At 37.5% G+C, this 21,202-nt stretch overlaps 3 protein-coding genes across 6 annotated transcripts; all 3 read right to left on the reverse strand.

The window, feature by feature from the left end:
* Window positions 1-85: 85 nt before the first annotated feature.
* LOC109169471 (stromal 70 kDa heat shock-related protein, chloroplastic) lies at window positions 86-3,771 on the reverse strand. The gene is made up of 8 exons (XM_019318355.1): window positions 3,066-3,771; window positions 2,435-2,687; window positions 2,225-2,304; window positions 1,934-2,076; window positions 1,704-1,802; window positions 1,437-1,626; window positions 944-1,342; window positions 86-782 (listed from the first exon to the last, which is right to left on the reverse strand). Exons 1-8 carry the CDS (start codon window positions 3,600-3,602, stop codon window positions 381-383), a joined length of 2,103 nt encoding a protein of 700 aa, XP_019173900.1. The 5' UTR covers window positions 3,603-3,771; the 3' UTR covers window positions 86-380.
* A 1,387-nt stretch (window positions 3,772-5,158) lies between these two features.
* Window positions 5,159-9,562, reverse strand: LOC109169515 (phosphoribosylamine--glycine ligase). The gene is made up of 5 exons (XM_019318383.1): window positions 9,266-9,562; window positions 8,188-8,533; window positions 7,479-7,852; window positions 6,610-7,140; window positions 5,159-5,867 (listed from the first exon to the last, which is right to left on the reverse strand). Exons 2-5 carry the CDS (start codon window positions 8,426-8,428, stop codon window positions 5,457-5,459), a joined length of 1,557 nt encoding a protein of 518 aa, XP_019173928.1. The 5' UTR covers window positions 8,429-8,533; window positions 9,266-9,562; the 3' UTR covers window positions 5,159-5,456.
* Window positions 9,563-11,209: 1,647 nt separating this feature from the next.
* Window positions 11,210-16,919, reverse strand: LOC109169521 (regulator of nonsense transcripts UPF3-like). Of its 4 annotated transcripts, none has more exons than XM_019318397.1 (12): window positions 16,528-16,919; window positions 15,261-15,367; window positions 14,736-14,828; window positions 14,552-14,650; window positions 14,355-14,434; window positions 14,069-14,182; window positions 13,518-13,665; window positions 12,886-13,329; window positions 12,590-12,688; window positions 12,378-12,505; window positions 12,214-12,266; window positions 11,210-11,909 (listed from the first exon to the last, which is right to left on the reverse strand). In XM_019318397.1, the coding sequence occupies exons 1-11, from the start codon at window positions 16,665-16,667 to the stop codon at window positions 12,228-12,230; spliced, it is 1,491 nt and encodes a 496-aa protein (XP_019173942.1). In that variant the 5' UTR covers window positions 16,668-16,919; the 3' UTR covers window positions 11,210-11,909; window positions 12,214-12,227. The 4 variants fall into 4 exon arrangements, with proteins under 4 accessions (XP_019173942.1, XP_019173930.1, XP_019173937.1 ...); XM_019318385.1 differs by having other exon boundaries at window positions 12,886-13,332; XM_019318392.1 differs by having other exon boundaries at window positions 11,210-11,948; window positions 12,886-13,332.
* Between the last annotated feature and the right edge of the window lie 4,283 nt (window positions 16,920-21,202).

Here is a 21,202-nt window from a genome sequence, read left to right on the forward strand (position 1 = left end):
AGGCAACCTCTTGGAGTATTTCTGAGGCTGGGTTTTATGTATTTTAGAGGCTAATGTATTTGTTTTGTAGTTTGTACACGAAAACTGGGACAACAATAAAAGCATTACTATTATCAGAAGTACAGAGTTTAGCATTGTTCATTAACATTCTATCGCTCCATTCACTCATCGAAAACAATTATTGAATTCTATATCAAAAGCTCTCCATGTTTTTCACCTCACTTCTAGCTCCCGATTATGCTCAAACTTTCTCAAACCTTGACTAGAGAAGGTTGTTGCATGAAAATTAGAAGCTTCATCTCCTTGTATGCATGCACTAGATGAGGGAAGTTGAAAAGAGGAATGGCTCAAAATTTACCTTGGGGTGGGTGGGGGGAGTCTTACTTGCTGTCAGTGAAATCGGCATCAATGACATCTCCATCGGGTCCCTTCCCTGATGATTCTGATGGCCCTGCTGACCCACCACCGGGTGTTGGACCAGCGCCAGGTGATGCACTGGGCTGATTGTAGAGTGACTGACCCAGCTGCATGACTTCCTGGTTAAGTGCGGCCATTGCATCCTTCATGGCTTGAGTTGACCCTCCCGAGATTGCATCTCTAAGTTCTCCAAGCTTAGCCTCGACTTTCTCTTTCACGGGGCCTGGTACTTTCTCTCCGAGTTCCTTCAGCTGCTTCTCCGTCTGGTAAACAACAGAGTCTGCCTGGTTCTTTGTGTCTATCGCATCTCTCTTCTCCTTGTCCTCCTGGGCAAATCTTTCAGCCTCACTAACCATCCTCTCTACCTGCATTAGATAGAATTCATTGGAATCAATTCATGTGAGAACTGTTAAAAACATCATAATCCACCAAGATGCAGATCCAATTAATTATCCAAACAAAAGTTCGAAGATCTAAGCATCAAGTACGAGCTGTTGCCAAGCGCAAATTGAATTTGAAGATGTACCTCATCGCTGGGTAATGTGCTGGCTCCTGTAATGGTGATGTCCTGCTTCTTCCCAGTGCCCTTGTCAACAGCAGTAACAGAGAGAATACCATTTGCATCAATGTCAAATTTGACCTCAATTTGAGGAACACCTCGAGGAGCGGGAGGAATTCCATCGAGACGGAAGCTACCTAGAGACTTGTTGTCCCTCACAAATTCTCTCTCACCTTGGAGGACATTAATTTCTACACTTGTCTGACCATCAGCAGCTGTTGAAAATACCTCTGATTTGGATGTAGGCAGGGTCGTATTTCTGGGGATGATCTTTGTCATGACACCACCCAGAGTTTCCAAACCAATGGATAATGGAGTCACATCCAAGAGAACAATATCACTTACATCTCCAGACAAAACACCAGCCTAAATAAATAAACCAAATTGGATTTAGGAATCATAACAAGATAAAAAAACTGGTGCGAGTATGATTACTACAATGTGCAAAAATATATCTAACCTGAACTGCAGCCCCAAGTGCAACAACTTCATCAGGGTTAACAGTGACATTAGGGTCCTTTCCAGTCAGTTTCTTGACTAATTCCTGAACAGCAGGAATCCGAGTTGAGCCCCCAACAAGGATCACTTCATCAATATCACTAAATGAGAGCTTTGCATCTCTCAAGGAATTTTGAACTGGTGTTTTCAGCCTGATGAGAAATAGGAGAAGGTATAATTAGAACGATGTTTTAGCAAATGGGTGTACAAGCAGCTTCAGTCACTGTACCTGTCAAGCAAGTCTGAGCACAGCTCCTCGAACTTAGCTCGAGTAATAGTGGTTTCAATATGCTTAGGACCATCTGATGTAGCAGTAATGAAGGGCAAGCTGGGAAAACAGACAGAATATAGTCAGTAAAGAATTTGCAATATACTCTATTGTTTCTCTTTGTTTAGAGCAGTGAGTTCACAGTGTGCTCTAAGGAGGAGTCATAAGTTTTTAAATTAACATGGTGATACCTGATGTTAGTCTGTGTTAATGATGACAGCTCCATCTTAGCTTTCTCAGCTGTCTCAGTCAGACGCTGAAGAGCTTGTTTGTCCTTGAGAAGATCTATGCCTTCATCCTTCTTGAAACTTGAAGCAAGCCAATCGACAATTCTCTGCATGTAAGCAGCATGGATAAATGACTCTTGAAATAGCAAATAACTCAGAAGCCAACAATTTTAACAGCAAACTAGGTGAAATTAGAAGGAAGTTGAAAATGCAACTAAACTAAGAACTTTCTTCTTGGGGAATAACAAAGCATACCTTATCAAAATCATCACCACCAAGATGGGTATCTCCAGAAGTAGACAACACCTCAAATACACCATCACCAACCTCAAGAACTGTACTCAAAAACAAAACAGCATCATTAGCACATCTTTTCATGGGATTCACATTATTCTATCACAGAAACAGTACATTATCATCTATCAGCAAGCAGGGAATGAAGTACAAAGAAGGTTGAATAGATACCTGATACATCAAAGGTTCCACCTCCAAGATCAAACACCAATATTGTTTCATTGTTTTTCTTTTCAAATCCATAGGCCAGTGAAGCAGCAGTAGGTTCATTTATAATACGTAGAACCTCTAAACCAGCAATCCGGCCAGCATCCTTAGTTGCTGTTCTTTGAGAATCATTAAAGTATGCAGGAACTGTAACAACAGCCTTGGTAACTTTGTCATTCAAAAACTTTGATGCATCATCCACAAGCTTTCTCAAGACCTAAATCAGTCCAAATGATGAGATTAACATAAATTTAGATAAGAGAAATCAGTCTAAAAACACTCCACTAGCATATTCAATCACAAACAAAGAACAGTCGTTCAGTAACCTAGCATCCATTGTACATTAAAGATCCCTTTTACATGTGCTGTAGTATTTCAATAACACATCCTAAAGAATCTACTTTATTCATTGAATAGTAGTGCCTATAAAACTTGAGTCCCTTTGAATCAGGATTATTGGGGAGCCAATTCATATACAGAGAAGGCATACGACAAAACGTAAATTGTTTACCAATCATAAACATCCATTTTGCCAATGAACAAACAATAGTGGTATAACAGAAACTGGAAAATGTGAAAGGCATGAGGCTAATACCTGAGCAGAGATTTCTTCAGCAGCAAATTGCTTTCCAATTGCAGGACAGTCGAGCTTGACGTTTCCATTTTCATCTCTAATAACATTGTAGGAAACCTGCTTAGACTCCTCATCGACTTCAGCCATCTTCCTCCCAATAAACCTCTTGACAGAGAAGAAAGTGTTCTCCGGATTAACCACCGCCTGGCGCTTCGCAATCTGTCCAACGAGCCTATCCCCATTCTTGGTGTACGCCACCACCGAGGGAGTAGTCCTCTGTCCCTCGGCATTCGTCACAATGGTCGGCTTCCCTCCTTCCATGGCCGCGACGGCAGAGTTAGTCGTCCCGAGGTCAATCCCGACCACTTTCTCAGCCACGACCCGAAACGGCGCATTTCTCCGATTGCAGGCGCTCTTCTTCAGATTGATTCCGAAAGGTGCCTTGTTTAATCTCTGCCCAAAAAACACCGTACCTGGCGGCTTCTTACTCAAGGAGGACGGTTTAGTTGAGAAATGCGTAGCTCCAAGAGCGTGAATTTGAGCTGTAGACGACGCCATCAATCTGTATAGGCAGAGCACTGTAGTGGTGTTACTCCGTAGAGAGAGAGAAGAGAGGTAGAGATATGGGGGTTGAGGGGAAAAGAGAAAAACCCTAACCCTGGCGAAGAAGTTGAAGATGGAGGGGAAAATGTATAAAGAGTAGAAGATAAGGGGAGAGTGGAGTTAGGTGAGGCTACGTCGACAGTTCTAGAAACTTCTCTCTGCCTTGTGAACTACGAACTTATATACGTTAATATATACATAAGCTCTCTATTACGGAGTAACCTTTTTTCTTTTTTTTTTTCCCCCTTACCAAATAGAGTTGCATAAATTATTTTTTTCCCTTACCAAATGAGAGTTGCATAAATTTTGACCTTGTATTCAAACTCTCCCAAAAGATGTGTCGGAGGCTTGGCTGATCCTTCCATGTGCTAAGAGATACCTGGTCTCATCGGGCTCACTGAGAGTGTATTCGGTTGAAGGAGCACTGTTTTAGTGTATCGAGTATCTTTGGTTGGATAGTCGGTCCGACGGTCCAACCAGATATGCTCGGGGCTCAACAAAGAAAGACTGATACGAGCGGACTTATGTTTAGCCCAGCAGCCTCGGGTCGGGTCGGCGTGCAAGGAGGTCGGAACTTGCTCGGATACATCTCCTTTTGGCTAGCAGCCTCGATTCCGACCAGGTGTATGGGACAATACGATAAGAGGGTATTCCCTATCATATGTAATTTTACTTACCAATTCTCAATGTAAAAAGGTCTCTTAATACTATCAGCTTGGATACTAAATTCTATCGTCGACTATCCGTTAGTCATAAAATAACACATTCAATTGAGTACTACTGACTCTATCAGCAATATAGTATCTGTTCGCAACCACACCACCACCTGAGTCAATATTGCCGCCCCCACGGCTCCAACCATAACTTCTCATTTAAAAGAGCCACTTCGTCACTTCATGCTACTAGACCACTACATCAATTAAAAGCTCTCAAATTGCTACTCCAAAAAAGCTATTATGTGATTAAAGGTAGTTACATGGGGTGATGTGCTTAATTTATTTGAAGCTTGCCAAAGCGAAATAATGAGCAAAATAGAATAGTTGATATTCTTGCACTGATCTCCCCCTCTAATATGGCTTGGGCATATAGTTGTTTAGGAGTGGGTTCCGGACTCCAATCTTCTCCTCCCTTCAATTCATGAAAAATAATAATAATAAAATCAAGACTCTGAATAAACTCTTCTTTTTTACTTGAACACATAATTAACAAAAAAGAGAATTTAATATTTAAATTACAATATATAATGAGAATAATACTCTACAAAAGTACACTTTCTTTAAAGTTATTACATTGTATATAATCATATTTTTTTGAAAAGTATATAATCATATTTAATTATATCAGATACTATCGGCATCATACAAAATAAGAGTTGAGATAAAAGAAAGTACTTTTACAATTAGAAGTTCAACAAGTACAAGATAATATAGCAAGGGCATGTAGCCAAGCGGCCGAAGCCAATATATATATATATATATATATATATATATATATATATATATATATATATATAGGTGCAACACATTCCACTAGGAACATCTAATTGAAGGAGAAAAAAAGGAGGAAACCATTCAAGTTTTGATCAATTTTTATGAGAGTAGAAGGAAACCATTCAAGTTCTATCAGTTTTGATAAGAGTAGCTTTTCTTCTAGTCTGCAGGATCTCATCTCGAAGACGGTCTTCAATGCCTGATTTGTCAAGAGAACGATGCTTGAACTCAAAAGCCATCAATGATGCCAACTCCTAAGGCATCCCGGTGAATCCCCAACATACGCCAGAGTTGTCATGTTGTTATAATGCTCTGATGTTTAGCGGGAGTATTGTTTCTGAGGCAGTGCTCTCCAACCAATATCCCGCCTGAAAAATCCTCCCGGCCAATGAATTTGCTCGACAGCTTGGTATGCTCTGTCTCGTGCCTCTTGAAGATCTTTTCCTTTCGCGGTGACCCCAAGAACGCGTCCCCCAGTCGCAATGAAATTTCCGTCTGCATCTAGAGCAGTTCCAGCATGGAATACTTTAACGGATGGAGCAACTTGCTCAGCTTCATTGAGTTTCTGAATCACAGTTCCCTTTTTGTATTTTCCAGGATAGCCCTCACTGGCCATGACTACCACCATGGCTGACCCAGCAGACCAGTCTAAAGATACCCCATTTAGTTCTCCACGACAAGCTGCAAGCAGGACTTGGACCAAATCAGACTCTAAACGGACCATCAATACCTGCAAAGTGTATTAAGAAAGAAGATATTCAGGCTAATTCTTGCAGAGAGCAGTTTCATTATAGTTAATGATTGACATTAAAGAGTTATAGCATTCAACGATCATCTTTTTACAGGAAGTCTCTCTTGTTTATCACCTAGCATGGCACAGGTTTGTATAAAACATTCAAACATTTCTCCACAAATCGTATGTTACAGAATTGCAGTGAACACTTCCAGTTATGACCACCAATCCTCCACAAAAAAAAAAAAAAAAAAAAAAAAAAAAAAAAAAAAAAAAAAAAAGCACTATGTTATTTTTTTGAGTACTACTGACTTTGTTACAATGCAGTATCTGTTCATAACTACTTTCTCAACCTACTGAATCACAAATAGTAAATACCGCATCCACTGAGGCTCGAACCCACAACCTCCCATATGGGAGAGCAATTTGGTGCCACTAGACCACAAGGTCCTTGGCAAAAACACTATGTTATTATCCTTCGGTTTCTGCGACTGAGAGTTGTTCTATCCTGCTCTTTGTACAAAAACATACTCTTACAATTTAATTGTAGTATTTTGTAGCATTGTACATGAATATGCACTTTGGTCCAAGATACAGATAACAACATTCAACATTGAAAAACCAACACGGCAATGCCAGAATTGAATATCAAGTAATCAGAGAAAAGAGAAGCATTCAGTGGATCAGACATGGGAAATATTGTGAAGTGCTGATAGCATAAGGAAATGTGTCACCTAACCTGGCACTCAGGATCTCCAAAACGCACATTGTACTCTATTAACTTTGGTCGTCCAGTTTTCTTCTCAATCATTAACCCAGCGTAAAGTACCCCAACAAACTTGCACCCTTCAGCATCCATTCCCTTTACTGTAGGAAGAATGATAGACTCCATAACCTCAGTTTGGAGATCTTTAGTCAAGACAGGGGCCGGAGAATAAGCTCCCATACCACCAGTATTAGGTCCTGTATCACCATCTCCAACTCGTTTGTGATCTTGAGCGGATTCCAAAGGTATGGCGTGCTCCCCATCTACCAAGGCAAAGAATGATGCTTCTTCACCTTCCAAGTACTCCTCAATAACAACTTGAGAACCAGCAGAGCCAAAAACACCACCTACAAGCATCGAGTCCACAGCATCATATGCCTCCTCAAGTGTCATGGCAACAGTTACTCCTTTACCAGCAGCCAATCCATCTGCTTTAATAACAATGGGCGCCCCTTGCTGTTTGATATACTCTTTTGCTTCTGACGCTTCTGCAAATGTTTGATACTGCACCAACTTATACATGTGAGTATTATATTAAAACACCGCTTAAATAAGAATGAAATCGCCAAGGACCTTGTGGTCCAGTGACACCAAGTTACTCCCTCATATGAGAGGTTGTGAGATCGAGCCTCAGTGGAGGCGATATTGACTCTTTGTGCTTCAATAGGTTGAGAAAGTAGTTGTGAACAGATACTGCGTTGTAATAGAGTCAGTAGTATTCAAAAAAAAAAAAAAAAAAAAAAAAAAAGAGAATGAAATCATGAAATGACGTTTAAGACACTACACATTAGCTGCAAAGCAAATGGGTATTACACCGATACAGTAGAAAGTAGGAAAGAAACCTTTGCTGTTGGGATCCCATACTTGTCACACAAACTCTTCATGAAGCTTTTAGACCCTTCCAAGGCAGCAGCTTCGGAGGAAGGACCAAATGCTAGAATTCCTGCCTTACCAAGATCATTACTAAGACCCGCAACAAGAGGAGCCTCAGGTCCAATCACAACCAACCCAACTCCCCATTTGTGGCAAAATGAGATCACATCTGAACTATTGGAGATATCGAGGTCCGATATACAGGTAGCATCTCCTGAACTAGAAATCCCGGCATTTCCAGGTGCACAAAAGACAGCATCACATGAAGGTGATCGTTGTAAAGCATAGCAAAGGGCATGCTCCCTCCCTCCTCCACCAATGACCAGCACAACCACTCTTTCTTCTACAATGACAACCAACTTTGGCAACTGATTGATGATTCTTGATTAAATAAAAGTACAGAATTTCATTAGGCAATATATATATATATATATATATATATATATATATATATATATATATATATATATATATATATATATATATATATATATACACACACACACACACACACACACCTCTCTCAGGAGTCAGTCATTGGAATTGAAATGCAGATCTAATGAGAATTTAAAAAATGTACAGAAATATTCCTGGAGAAATAATTTAGCAGTTCATTTCTATTATTTATTGAACACAATTTGGACTGTAAAAATCAAAGAGGAGACATTGGATTCTTACGAGAAGCGCCGTCGAAGGAAGAAAGAGCATTGAGGACCGGATTAAGTGAGCGGTAAGAAGTGAAAGCACGCCGAGAAGTAGAATTAAGCCGAAGATTGAAGCAATCCAAGTTGACGCGTCCGGCGAAGGACAAACGCGGGTGGTTGGCGTACAGCTTGGCAGCGTAGTTTTGCTGCCGGCCGAGGAAACTCAAAGCTGAATAAGAAGAAGCTGCTGCAGTACTAGACGAAATGCAAGCCATTCAACAAGCTCTTGAAGAATATGGGAGAGATATAGGGTAATTGGCGAGGGTTCTCAGCGATGAACGGTGACTGCCGCGACGGTGGCTGGTGGTAGTCGCGGCGTTCTGATAAATGAAAGGAGATTGAGGTTAAAGTGTTAAACCCTGATTCAAGAGTCTATTATAGGCAAAGTAACATCTAACAGTACATATTAATCAATTATAACATATTAACAGTAGAGTACATTAGATATAACATATCTGATAATTATTAACCAATATCTGATAATTGTAGAGTGCAGCAGCCGCCTAGGCCTGCAGCCCACACCAGTGGCTTTTCACAACAGATTGAAATTTTTTACCATAAAAACCGACCAAAGTAAATGCTGTAAATGCTATAACCAAAAGAATAACAAATAATTCCTCAATTAATAATTAAAAATTCTAATGTGCAATACTACATAATTTCAAATCCAAAATAAATAAGTAGACAAAATGTTTTAAACCCAGTGTCCAGTATATTAATATAATAATATGCTTTGAATTGAAACTTAAAATGACGATAGAAACATTTCCAGTACCCAGGATTAGAAACAATGTAGAGCTGTCATGAATTTAAACTTACAATGATGATAGTTTTAAGATCAATTATGTTTTAACAATGCTAAAAATAAAGAACATGGAGCAAAATTAGTAGTAGCAGGCTAGCAGAAGCAGAAATAGTAGTAAAGCAAAAAATTAAAAAAAAAATTTAAAAAAAAAAACTAAAGACAAATAATTAAACTAAACATGAACAGAGAGTTAGAGACTTCATTGTTAAAGATAATAATTAAACTAACTAAATATGTTAAAATTTACCTTGACTCCTTGAGGACGACTAGAAGATGAGACGGAGGAGTTGGCGAGTTGCAGCCGCTGAGTCGCTGACTGGGCAGAGGGCGTGAGGGAGAATGAGCGGAGTTTCGCCGAGCGCGGCGGGCGTGAGGCGGTGAGAGACGAGGGAGAAAGCAGTGAAACTGTGGAGACGATAAACGAGGGCGGAATCCGGCGGAAGAGTGGAGAAGCCGAGAGTCCGAGACGGAGAGACCGGAGAGTGGAGAAGCCGAGAAGCGGAGAAGGGTAGGGCTAATGGGCTATTGGATATTTTGATTGGGCTAAATATTATTTGTTTTGGGCTATTGGCATACTAGCAGCACCACTATTGACAAATAGGCAAATTATATTATGCACCGCGCGTCTTTTTTTTTTAAATGAAAATAAACAGTATTTGTTTCCGCCGTTTTGCACCCTTTTGCAAAAAATAACTCTGTTGTTCAGTGTTATTTTGTATACACTGCAGTTTCAGTTCAACACAACTACAGTTTCATTTTGATATAACTATAGTTTCATTCGATATTTATAGACTCAAATATGTGAAAATGTTATTTAATTTTATTTTATATACACTATATTTTCATTAAAACACAATTACATGATCATTTTGATATAATTACAGCTTCATTGTACAATATACACTCAAATATGTGAAATGTTATTCAGTTTCATTTTATATACACTGCAGTTTCATTTCACTATAACTACAGTATCATTTTGATATAACTGCAGTGTTGGTTTAGATATACTATAGTATCAGTTGGTGTTTAATACGCCAAATAAGCGGACTCCGTTAACTCTAACGGCGGGCCGTTTCTTTACTTAAAGAAACAGCGCCGTTTTTTACCGCGGTGCACATGCACCGCGGTCTATAATATAACGACTGTGACAAATAACCTTAATTAAAAAAAATTATTAAAATATCTTTATAGATTCTTAATCAAAATTTATTTTTTATAAATTTAAATAACATTCTCACAAAATAGTTATTACAAATTTAATGAAATTTAAATCTCATATTACTTGGATAAATATGGAGGATTAATGGGGTAACCTAAGCTATTACAAGTACAACTTTAAACAGGATTGATCCTTTTGGTTTGAGTCAGTGAGTGGGACATTCGGTTTATCTTCTTGGTTATGAGCAATTTAGGTTCTCTTGTGGTCCTTTGCCGGTTAAGATCACAATGTGAATTTTACCTAGTGCATACTATCAAGTAGTGGCTAAGGATGATTAATAATACAAGTGCATACTATCAAGTAGTGGCTAAGGAAGATTAATAATACAATTGGTATTTTTTTTTGAACAACAAAGCAAGTAGTGGCTAAGGATAATTAATACTCCGTAATACAATTGGTATTTTTTGGACAATGAGGGAAATTCGATGGTGTAAACTAACTAACCACTAGGTAGCTCCTATGTAATACCTAATAAACTGTATTAAAAAGACCATGAAGTCACTAGGTAGCTCCTGTGTAATAGCCCATAAGGCCACTAGGTAGCTCATGTGTAATAACCCATAAATTGCACTAAAAAGACTATATGCGACCTCTACCAAAAAAAAAAAAAAGACTATATGCGACAGGTTCAAATACCACGTGCAACATATTCGATCTTGAAAGACTCATAATCACTATCCAAATATGTGCACGGAATAAACCCCGTTATCGTACAATAACCACAAATCACATTAATCCTATGCAACGGACTTGACCAAAAAGATGTTGGCAAGAACTTTGGGATGCAATGCTTTAGTATAAGTCACATATAGATTGGCATGATATGGCAATGCAAATGTAGTGATCAAACCCACTTGCTAGCTGTAGGACCAAAAGCTCTGCATCATGGATTCAACTAGTTTTAAGTCACCACTAAAAAAACAAAGCATACACATAAAATGGTCCAATAAATTCAGATATAGATAGCTAGAAGGCATAAAAGGATCATTTCATTTCAGCAACACCCTCCATAACTACAATTATTCCCATAACTTGGGAAATTAGAATCTAAGCAAATCTGATTCCCCTTCATAAGTTAAAATACTCAGAAGAATGTCATCAACAACAAGCAATCTTCTTTCAGAAACCCCAATCAGTCAAGTCAAGCCTAGCATTACCATCAGCCATAAGGCTATTACTCTATTGCCATATCCGCAATGGGAACTATAGAGAGCATTCACACAATCCCGTATTTTTGTATATACATCCAACGAAAACAAAAGCATTCATTCGCCTGTAGAACTAAATATCTCGACAACCACCTATGGAACTAAATATCTTGATAACCTCCTGAGTCAAAGGCGGGGAAGCCAGGAACAGTGCGTCCATGGCTCTCCTCTGATGAAAAGGACCGCAGCGAGTCAAAGTAAACACCCCGGTTAAAATTGTGGTGTTGATTGTGTGGTTGAAATGACGCACCTGTCCTGTTCCATCATTGTTATCAAATGTTCACCTCGCTGAACATAAACACGGCAATATCTTAGGTGTCAGGCGACTCAAAGTTCCGCTGAAGATCTTCAAATCTTGGCCTCAGCAACCTTGGCTCACTCATGACCCGTTTGAGCAAAGAGTGGGGGCTCCAGCCACTACAGGGTATACTTTTTAATATGGTAGACAACCAAGAATTTCACTGCAGAAGGATTCCAAGAAAACCACAGAAAGTAAGAGTCTGAAAAGAGTCAGCCCCCCGAATTAGAAATTTCTTTCCTTGGGAAGGTGCGGGAGGAAGTTAAAATTACCAGCTCATCAAAAACATATTGAAAGATACCTATAAACGCAATGCTCCAGCACAAAAATAAAAATCAAATTGCAAAGTGTACAAAACGAGTGTGAACAATAGCTCGGGGAAGGACCACAGTAAAACAAGAACATAGAAGATTTTGTAAAATGGCAATAAATAGGGAGAAGGAATTTAAAAATCCATGTTAACATACCATAATTAACAAAATTAAGAACCAGAACTTGACCTTTGGACCCATACTTGCTTCTGCATTAGCATTAAGTCATAACAAAGATGTTATCATGACTGAATGAATTGCATCTCATGGAAACGATTTTATAACTTCAAAACCATAATTCTCAAAGAAAGCAAACTCACCTCATGGCCACGGGAACCATATCCAGAAGGACCTCCCCTTCTTGATGGTTTTCCTTCCCCAACTGAAGTGCCATCAGCATCTTTCATACCATGTGCTGATCCACGCCGAGCACCATGTCGGTATGTACCTAAATTGATCAGAAAGTTGTGTAAGTTAACAAGCACACACAATCCTTAAAAATAAATAAATTAAATAGCGGATAACAAGTAACCATTATCGGCTGATGAATGAGAATTGCGTCCACTTCCAACGGGTCTATAGTCTCCAGCCCGTGCAATTGATGTATCCTTTTTTATTTCCAGATGCCCACCTAGATATTGCAGTAGCATCAAAACTTGAGTAATTTTTAATAATAAAGACCAAACTAAACCCTACCATAATGATTCACAATTTCGCATATATGAACACCCAAAGCTTTATTACAAGGAAAGTAAACTGTACAATTTTCCAGCAGAAAAAATTAGCATCACCGTTTTTAGAAGTGTCAAAATATTATATTGAGCACACCTTCAGTAGAATCTTGCACTTCGGTGGATTGGTTGGACAAAGACAAAGGTTCATCACTTGCTTGTGAGCTATTAGAACGACGAAGCGGCGTCCAGACACCACGATCAGGCTTATCCCTATTCCTTGTACGTTTCTCCGGCTTCTCTATGTGGATATTGTGTGGATCGTGCCCCGTAACTTTATCCTCAAGTGATCCATTACAATCCTTCTGAAATATCTGCATCGTTGGTGGCTTAGGAGGTTTTTTGTCCCTGTCCTGAATTTCGTGTTCTGATTGATTCTGATGAGCGTCCTTGAGAAGTATACTTTTGACAATTCTCCCGCTAGCCTCATGTCGCTGATTTGGCCTAGGAGCAGACGAATTGAGCAAATTTTGGAGAGGAACTTCTTTTTCCTTTCCTTTGGTCAGCAAGATTTTCCTCCCACTGTCAGCAGTTCCAGAACCTCCTGAGACAAATTCAATGGGTTTCATTGCAATGGTTTTAAAACATGGAAATATGGAAAAAGTTGAAATGTTTTTAACAGATCATAGTTGTGGAACAGAATAATATCCGGGTATAAGTAGGCACATGGCTACTTATGACAAGGAGTTCACTAAAAACCGCATGGGTGAAGCACAATAAGACACATACCACTTTCACCATGTGCTGGGGCCGCCCCATATGCAAAAGGTGAAGAAGTACCCGACTTGTCAGAGAACTTTTGGCCATCACGTTTTGTTATAAGAATGTATGATTTCTCCTTGCCACTTCCAACCTTAGAACTGTCCCGTGGAACATACTGTGTGAATCACAAGACTTGGTTAGCAATAGACTTGTTTGTTTGTACTTTGGGTGACGCTAAAAACTATCTCATTTCAAAAATGCTTGCCCTATACTTCTTGTTTACCTAGACTATCATCATATCTTTATTCTCATTTGAGCTAGCTGACTATTTATTCATATATGGTCTGTATAATACAGTAATTTCCAAGACTCTGAACCTTTAAAACATAGCAGGTCTTAATCCTTTTTAGAAGAAAACTTACCAATATAGTCGAGAAAAATAAGAGGGTGGTTTCAAGGGAAGGTTAACTGTAACGAACACACATTACACCCACAAGCAAAGGAATGATTCCCAAGAAAAATAAAAATAAAAGCAATGCTGCTAGCACCGGTCATAGAAAAACGATAGAACTGCATACCATTGTTTTTGAAGTCCTCCTCTTCTCAGAACCTCGTTTAGATGCACTAGAGCTAGGACTTCCTGTTGATGCTCCACAAACCCTTCTGGTTGATTTCCCACTAGGTACAGCCCTCTGTCAATCAAGCAAGAAAAGGATTAATTGGATTTGGTTATACTTCGTAATATTCAAAACCAAATTCATCTCGATATTATCAATTGTTTGTTTATGGCGGACAACCAAAGTAGCTGATGCTGGAAGAAATAAAGAAGGCAAATGGGCTTGATATCAGTAAAAGATATCCTACCCGAACTCCAGTCTTTACAGCTCTTTTTTGACGCACATACTCCATTAGGGGAGTAATTATAAGAGCATCCTTCGCAGCAACTGAAAACCAAAAATAGGCAAACTTTTAATACCACATGACCTAAATTCCAATCACAATCAACTCTAGACATCTCTATTTAGAAATTTAAATTAATCAGCACATGTGCTCTAACTAACCAGTTCGTTCAGCTTCCCTCCTTTCTAATTGTATCTCTGCACTTGGAAGATTCTCAACAGGTTTCTCAATAAATTCAAGGAACTCCATATATTCAGGATCTACAAGTCCATCAAATTATAAGTGATTGTAGAAATAAAGGGAATAGTATGTATGCCACAAGCAATTACCATATCAATTGAATACCTTTCAATATAGACCCATCACGTCCATCTTTCTTAAATCCCTTTGGAACACGCTGTGAAGGAGCATACTCAACAACTGTTTTAAATTGAGTCCCTGATATGCAAAAATGAACATATTTATCATGGAATGGAAATTATAGATGACAGGTCAAGTGGACAACCGGGCCATTTTGAATCGAACCGGTAGTCTAATACCACGGGATACCATGTTAGAATCTAAGACTGGCACTCAATTGGACTATAATGCACATAGGCCAAACTAAAATAAAAGATTGAATCCAATCAATTAACTAGTCTTAACCGATGGCCTTATAAACCCATATATGCTCTCTTATTTTTTCAATGTGGACTCTTAACAACTTTGCATGGAAATGAACATGGTAGGAATCGAATAAGTGAAGAACCCAACAACACAGGAGGACCAACATTTGAATAGGCAGACTTGTACAAAATAAAATGCAAGCGAATTTGAACAGAGAGAGATACTTTTCAAGTATATCTCCTTTTACGTGTGATTTGCAATTACCTTTCTCATTAACAAATAAATGTCCATTAAAGAACTCTGCAAACTCAATAACATCTTCAGGTCTCTTAAATTCAACATAGGCCCTTGAATAAGTTTGTTGTTTCTGGCTGCAAAAGCAATTGTTGCAAAAAAAAAAAAGAGGCATCAGCAATATCTTTCCAAATTTTTATAAAAAAAATGCTGTAGTTACAAACTTGACTTATTGCACAATTATCTGCCTTAGATTGAAAGTATATAAATTGAATCTCTGATTATGACAAGGATGCGTCCTGTAATACTCATTGTTAGCATAGAAAAAAAAGTATAAAAGAGTTGAGATTCAAAATGGAATGATGTCAATAGTACCAACTTAGCATTTAAATAAGAAATTACATCACCAAGTGAACAACCTAGTAAACAAATATCCTAACCCAGTCACCCCCACCCCCCACCCAAAAAAAAATGACATTCAAGGAGTAGTCAGCCGTTCCGACTTTATGAGCATATCTAGAAAACAATAATAACAAGAGTTTCAAGTACCGACAATCATAATAAATTTGATAAAGATATCCAAAATAATTTGATGTGTACTCGTTGCATGACAATCTTACAGTCCAGAACAAAGTCAATAACAGACTAGGTCCACTCTAAGTATAAGAAGGTAAAGACATGCCCAAATCCAACAGCACGAGAGAACCCAAAATAACTGCCGCCATTTAAAATAGGCAAGAAACTCCTTTTTTTTCAATCCATAAATCAGAAAAGGCGTGTCCTAATCTTAAAATGGTATTTCCCCTATTTTTCCCTCCATCCCCTTGACCACCATTACTCCCCAAAACAAAACACCTTCCCCGGGAAATGCAAGCCTACATGATCATGCCCAATCCCCAGCTCCAAAAAAGGAAAGTGCCTCTTAACATTGTTCTACCCTACATCATTCTGCCCCTACTTGGAAACTCAAATTTAGCTCCACGTGCAAATGCTTCTCCAAACTTTCAACTTTCATATATCCACCCCATAGAAAGCATAAAGACATACTCATTCTGATGCTAAATCCCTAAACATCTTCCAAAGTTTAATATCCCAACTAAATGACTTCAAAAGTCAGCACAACCTCGTAGATACAGAATCAGTCATCAATTATAGTAATGTACGGCACAACTTGAGATGAAAACAGGATCCCATATCCAAAATAATAAAAGAGAAGGAATTACACTAGTCAGTAATCTTGTCAGACGAAGAAAAAACACCATATATCAAGTTACAATGAAGGAAAAAAATTCACGACCTGATTTTTCCAGGGTGGAAAGAGACCCAATTGTAGCGACCGGAGAAGCGAGAATCAACTTTCTCTATGAGCGTAGCCTGCGGAAGTGTGGGCGGCAAGTGCCGCAACACCACTTTGGCTCGATCCAAAGGAACCTTCATGCGCCAAACTGGAAGCTCGAAACCCTAGGCGGGGTACTGAATCGACTCGAAAATAAATAAAAATAGGGAGAATGAACAATATCGCCAAAAAGAACCGATAGACTCTCCAGAAATCACATTTTCTCAGCGTTATCAAAGGATCAACTAAATTTCTTGAAGCCTATTTTCCGATTCGAAGCGATATTACAATGCATTAGAGAGAGAAAGTCGAACGGAGATATGTAAAATGAGCAGACCAACGAGATTACGAGACTGAGGATTTTGTGTACGTGTTTATATATATATATATATATATATGGTATGTTATACGTGTTATATGATTTTTATACGTACAGTTGCGCTTGCTTTCTTCCGTATAGAGAAAAATCGATTGATTCATGATATATTGATATATTGAAACACGGTCAAAAAATGTTCTTAAAATACTTCTTTTTTTTTTTTTGGTCTAAACCACAATGTGGTTCGGGTCTTTCTCTATCCGTTTAACGATCCAGGTTCATCCGACTAATTCTCGTTCGCTTCGGGAGGCATGAGAGATGACCAAAGGGGAATCGTCACTTGTGGAAATCGAATTCAGGTTATCTCAAATTTCTCCCCCAGAAAAAAGAGCTCATTTGCGACTTGACAATCGTTATACTGTGCGCCTCGCGCCTCCCAAAACAACGTCATTTTATTAAGTTGTGTGGAGAGTTGACGCAACAGAGTGTATGTGTATTCTGGTATATAATTATGTACATTATGTTATACAATTATATACATTCTGTTATACAATTATATACATTTTTTATACAATTATGTACATTCTTTTATACGATTATGTACATCCGAAACAGAGATTTTTTTAAGATTTAAAAGTTTATGTGTATTATGTTAAGAGTTTATGTGTATTATGTTAAGAATTTATGTGTATAATGTATTATGTTAGATTATGTGTACTATCTTTTCAAAACAGAGTATGTGTATTCTGTTATACAATTATATACATTTTCAATAATTTTTTTAAATAAATTAACAGCCAACACTGAAAGCGAAATTTTCTGGAAAAAAAAAGTACAAAACGACATGATTTTGCACCAGGGTGCACAATGCAATGCGCCCTGGTGCACGATATAAATTGTCGCGACTTGAGCTACCCTGTTAGGTTATATAAAAATGTTAAATAAGTCATCAAACTTGTATGATTCGTGTAATTAGACCATTGAACAAAAAGTGTATAAGTAAAACATTTTTTGAAACAATAAGTAAAACATTAAACATGTAAAAAATGTGTAATTATCATTTTTTACCTAGTGCTCTAAGGCCATCCACATTAGTGAATTTCGGATCAGTTTTTGAGGAAAAGTGGGTGAGGTGAGAGAAGGGATGAGTTCTTTGCAGTAAATTGAAGGTTTTGGTCAAAATGTGGGTCCCACATAATTATTGTTTTGCGTTATTGCTGCGCGTTGGGCGCAAGTTGCGTCTATCTCTCCTATTTGTGTTAAAAGCATTCAAGGCACTAAATATAGGCGCGTGAGCATCTTCTTCTTCTTCCCCCCCCCCCCCTCCCCCCCCCCCCTTTCTCTCTTCCACCATTTTCTCTTTCCTAATCACACCTCAAGTTAAATTAATGACTTGGTATTTAATATTATTAATTTTAAAATGTTAATGCTTATGTGGAGTTGTAGACGTTTATGTGGTAGCGATATAGCAATTTATATATGAAAATTAATTTTAATTACTATTTTAAATTTAAAACAATTGCAGATAATCATGGCGGGGCGGTAACTACCTCCTCTTCGTCCAGTATAGTCAAAGTGGAGGCAAGCACGGTTGTCCCTTCTTCGTCGTGAACCTCATTTTTTTTTTTAATCCTCTGCCCCGTCGACGGAGGAGACGACGCATCCTTCTACGTAAACAAAGGAGGAAGCTCCCTCCTCCATCTACGTAGAAGGAGGAGGACCCCTCCTCCGTCAATGTCGACGGTGGAGGAGTCCACCTCCCTCGTCAACGTTAATGGAGGAAGAGGCTTGTTTCTTTTTTTATTTATTTAAATAAAATTTAACTACTATATTATATTTGTTAAATAATTAAAGAAAAAAATTATTTTATGGGTTTATAGTGTTTGGCAATGGAGGAAATGATGATCAACGAAAACTGACTTTCGGTGAAAGAGAAAATAAGCTCATTTTTTCTGGAAAATGACTTCCCCGAAAAACTCATTTTTCAAAAAAATCCAAAACAATTTTTTCCTTGTTTTCCATCTTCTCTGTTAGTTTTATGAAACCATGGCTCTTTATATATATATATATATATATATATATATATATATATATATATATATATATATATATATATATATATATATATATATTACACTCCCGTGCGAATGGATTGCCCAGGAGCGAAATAGGAATGACTGATGTCCGTCCACGTGTCCAGATCTAATGGATAAAAAACATTTTTTTTTTTAAACGCGGTGGTATTTTTGTAAATAATTGGACATCGAAGTGCAAGTAACAGGTGCAAGTAGCAATTTCATATAGTGCACCTAAGTGCAAATAAAATGTATTACAAGTGCGTGTAAAATGTATTATAGGTGTAAGTAAAATTTACACTGATCATCAAAATTAAGTGCGCCTAACGTTATAACTAGGTGCATAGTTATAAGTAGTTGCACCTAGGTGCAGGAATGTTTGCGGGTGATTGCACGGGTACTAACTACCCGTTGAACACATTGCAAGAACAAAAGCGATGACAAACATAACGAACTTAGATCAATGAATGTTAACAAGGCAAAATTACATGCACTTATAGGTAAAAGTATGTGCACATGTAAGTGATTTACCTGCAATTTTTACTTGCAAAGGTGCACCAACTACTTGCACATATAACACATTTACAGACACCAAAGTTTGAGTTATTTACAAAAATGTCACCGCGTCGTTTTTTTAAAATTACTCTGATTCGTTGATTTGAACACGTGGATGACGCTGATATATTCGCATTTTCTTCCTGGACACTTATTCGCACAGAAGTGCGACCCCCTCTATCTATCTATCTATCTATCTATCTATCTATATATATATATATATATATATATATATATATATATATATATATATATATATATATATATATAATTACTTTTTTTTTAATACAATTCTGCTCAATTTATGGAAAATCATTCAAACACACTAAATCAGTTTTCTAAAATGCTACCAAATGCTGAAAAATAAAAATTATTATGAAAAATGACTCATTTTTCAAGTTTCCAAACACATCCTCATCTACTAATAATGTCAATTGCACACTTTTTTTAATGTTAAATGGTTTAATTTCATCATTTTTTATGTTTGATGGTCTAATTGCACAAATCATACAAGTTCGATGACTTATTTGACATTTTTTTTTTGGTTAAAAAAGCCATTTTAATATATTTTTTAGTACAACCATTTTAATCTATTAATTATGTTGTAATGATAAATTTAGTCTTTTAATTAAATTTGTGACCTCGTTTGGTCTCTGAGTTATTTGTTTAGCGATCATATTAGTCTCTTACTCAAGCTTATGTTAAACGTTACAGTAATATATTAAAAATTTACTCCATCAATTATGCTATACTGATAAATTGGGATGTACCCCTCTTAGACTTTGATTCACACGTCGCTATGGGCAACCTTGGTTCGTTTACTTCTTTGCCAATTTAGGCCATAAGATAAGGTATACCGTATACCAAAACACATCATCATGTACACAGGTAGTAGCTGTGTATTTCTCGTCACTAAAAAAAAAAAAAATTATCAAACATCATTTCAATCAAACATGTCATATATAATATTCCTAGTGAGATTTGCATATGCAGTGTGATTTGCATATTATTACACAAAAATTTCATGAACAACCTCAAGTAGTAGTGTGTGTTTCTCTCTGTCACCCACGATACTTCATATTCGTTGTCACTATATACATCTTTGCTATATGTTACTTCATATTCATTGTCACTATACATCATAATACATATGTACTACTTCCCAATATATTTCTCATATATCCCGCTTCACATTTGTTGTCACTATATACATCATAATCCATACTGTTTCACATTACTGGCACTACAAAAAAAAAAAAAAAAAAAAAAAAAAAAGCGCAAATAGCGACGAATTGATTCCGTTTTTTTTTTTTTTTGGTAGTTTTGACATTGTAATGTTGTATACGTCTCCAATACATGCGACTTCACGTTATTTGTTACTCTATACATCATAATACATATTGTTTCACATTCGTTGGCATTGTAAAATGTAAATATCATGATATATGTAGTTTCACGTTATTTGTTAAATTGTCATTGTATATATCACAATACACGCTGCTTGACATTATTTTGTCACTATATGCATCATGATACATGTTGATCGCATTTGTTATCACTTTATACATCCTAATAAACGTTGCTTCACACTCTTTTGTGTTACCTCTTAACGGTAGACCGTTTAGCCATATTTTGCCTCATACCTGACTCAGAACCATAGATGGTGTATTGGTGTCTACTAAGCAGT

This window comes from Ipomoea nil, unplaced genomic scaffold, assembly GCF_001879475.1.
Source record: "Ipomoea nil cultivar Tokyo-kokei standard unplaced genomic scaffold, Asagao_1.1 scaffold0317, whole genome shotgun sequence".
Taxonomy (NCBI): domain Eukaryota; kingdom Viridiplantae; phylum Streptophyta; class Magnoliopsida; order Solanales; family Convolvulaceae; genus Ipomoea; species Ipomoea nil.

Bases quoted from the DNA above. Each gene is read 5' to 3' on its own strand.
- LOC109169471 (XM_019318355.1), bottom strand. From the start codon at position 3,602: ATGGCGTCGTCTACAGCTCAAATTCACGCTCTTGGAGCTACGCATTTC. The intron at 1,803-1,933 runs GTATCACCATGT...CTGTTTTCCCAG, and splicing joins TTAACACAGACTAACATCAG to CTTGCCCTTCATTACTGCTA. The intron at 1,343-1,436 runs GTTAGATATATT...TTATTTATTTAG, and splicing joins CACTTGGGGCTGCAGTTCAG to GCTGGTGTTTTGTCTGGAGA.
- LOC109169515 (XM_019318383.1), bottom strand. From the start codon at position 8,428: ATGGCTTGCATTTCGTCTAGTACTGCAGCAGCTTCTTCTTATTCAGCT. The intron at 7,853-8,187 runs GTAAGAATCCAA...TTGTCATTGTAG, and splicing joins TTCCTTCGACGGCGCTTCTC to AAGAAAGAGTGGTTGTGCTG. The intron at 5,868-6,609 runs GTTAGGTGACAC...TACACTTTGCAG, and splicing joins TTGGAGATCCTGAGTGCCAG to GTATTGATGGTCCGTTTAGA.
- LOC109169521 (XM_019318385.1), bottom strand. From the start codon at position 16,667: ATGAAGGTTCCTTTGGATCGAGCCAAAGTGGTGTTGCGGCACTTGCCG. The intron at 15,368-16,527 runs GTCGTGAATTTT...TTGCTTTTGCAG, and splicing joins TTCCACCCTGGAAAAATCAG to CCAGAAACAACAAACTTATT. The intron at 12,689-12,885 runs GTGTGCTCAATA...TGCAATATCTAG, and splicing joins AGTGCAAGATTCTACTGAAG to GTGGGCATCTGGAAATAAAA.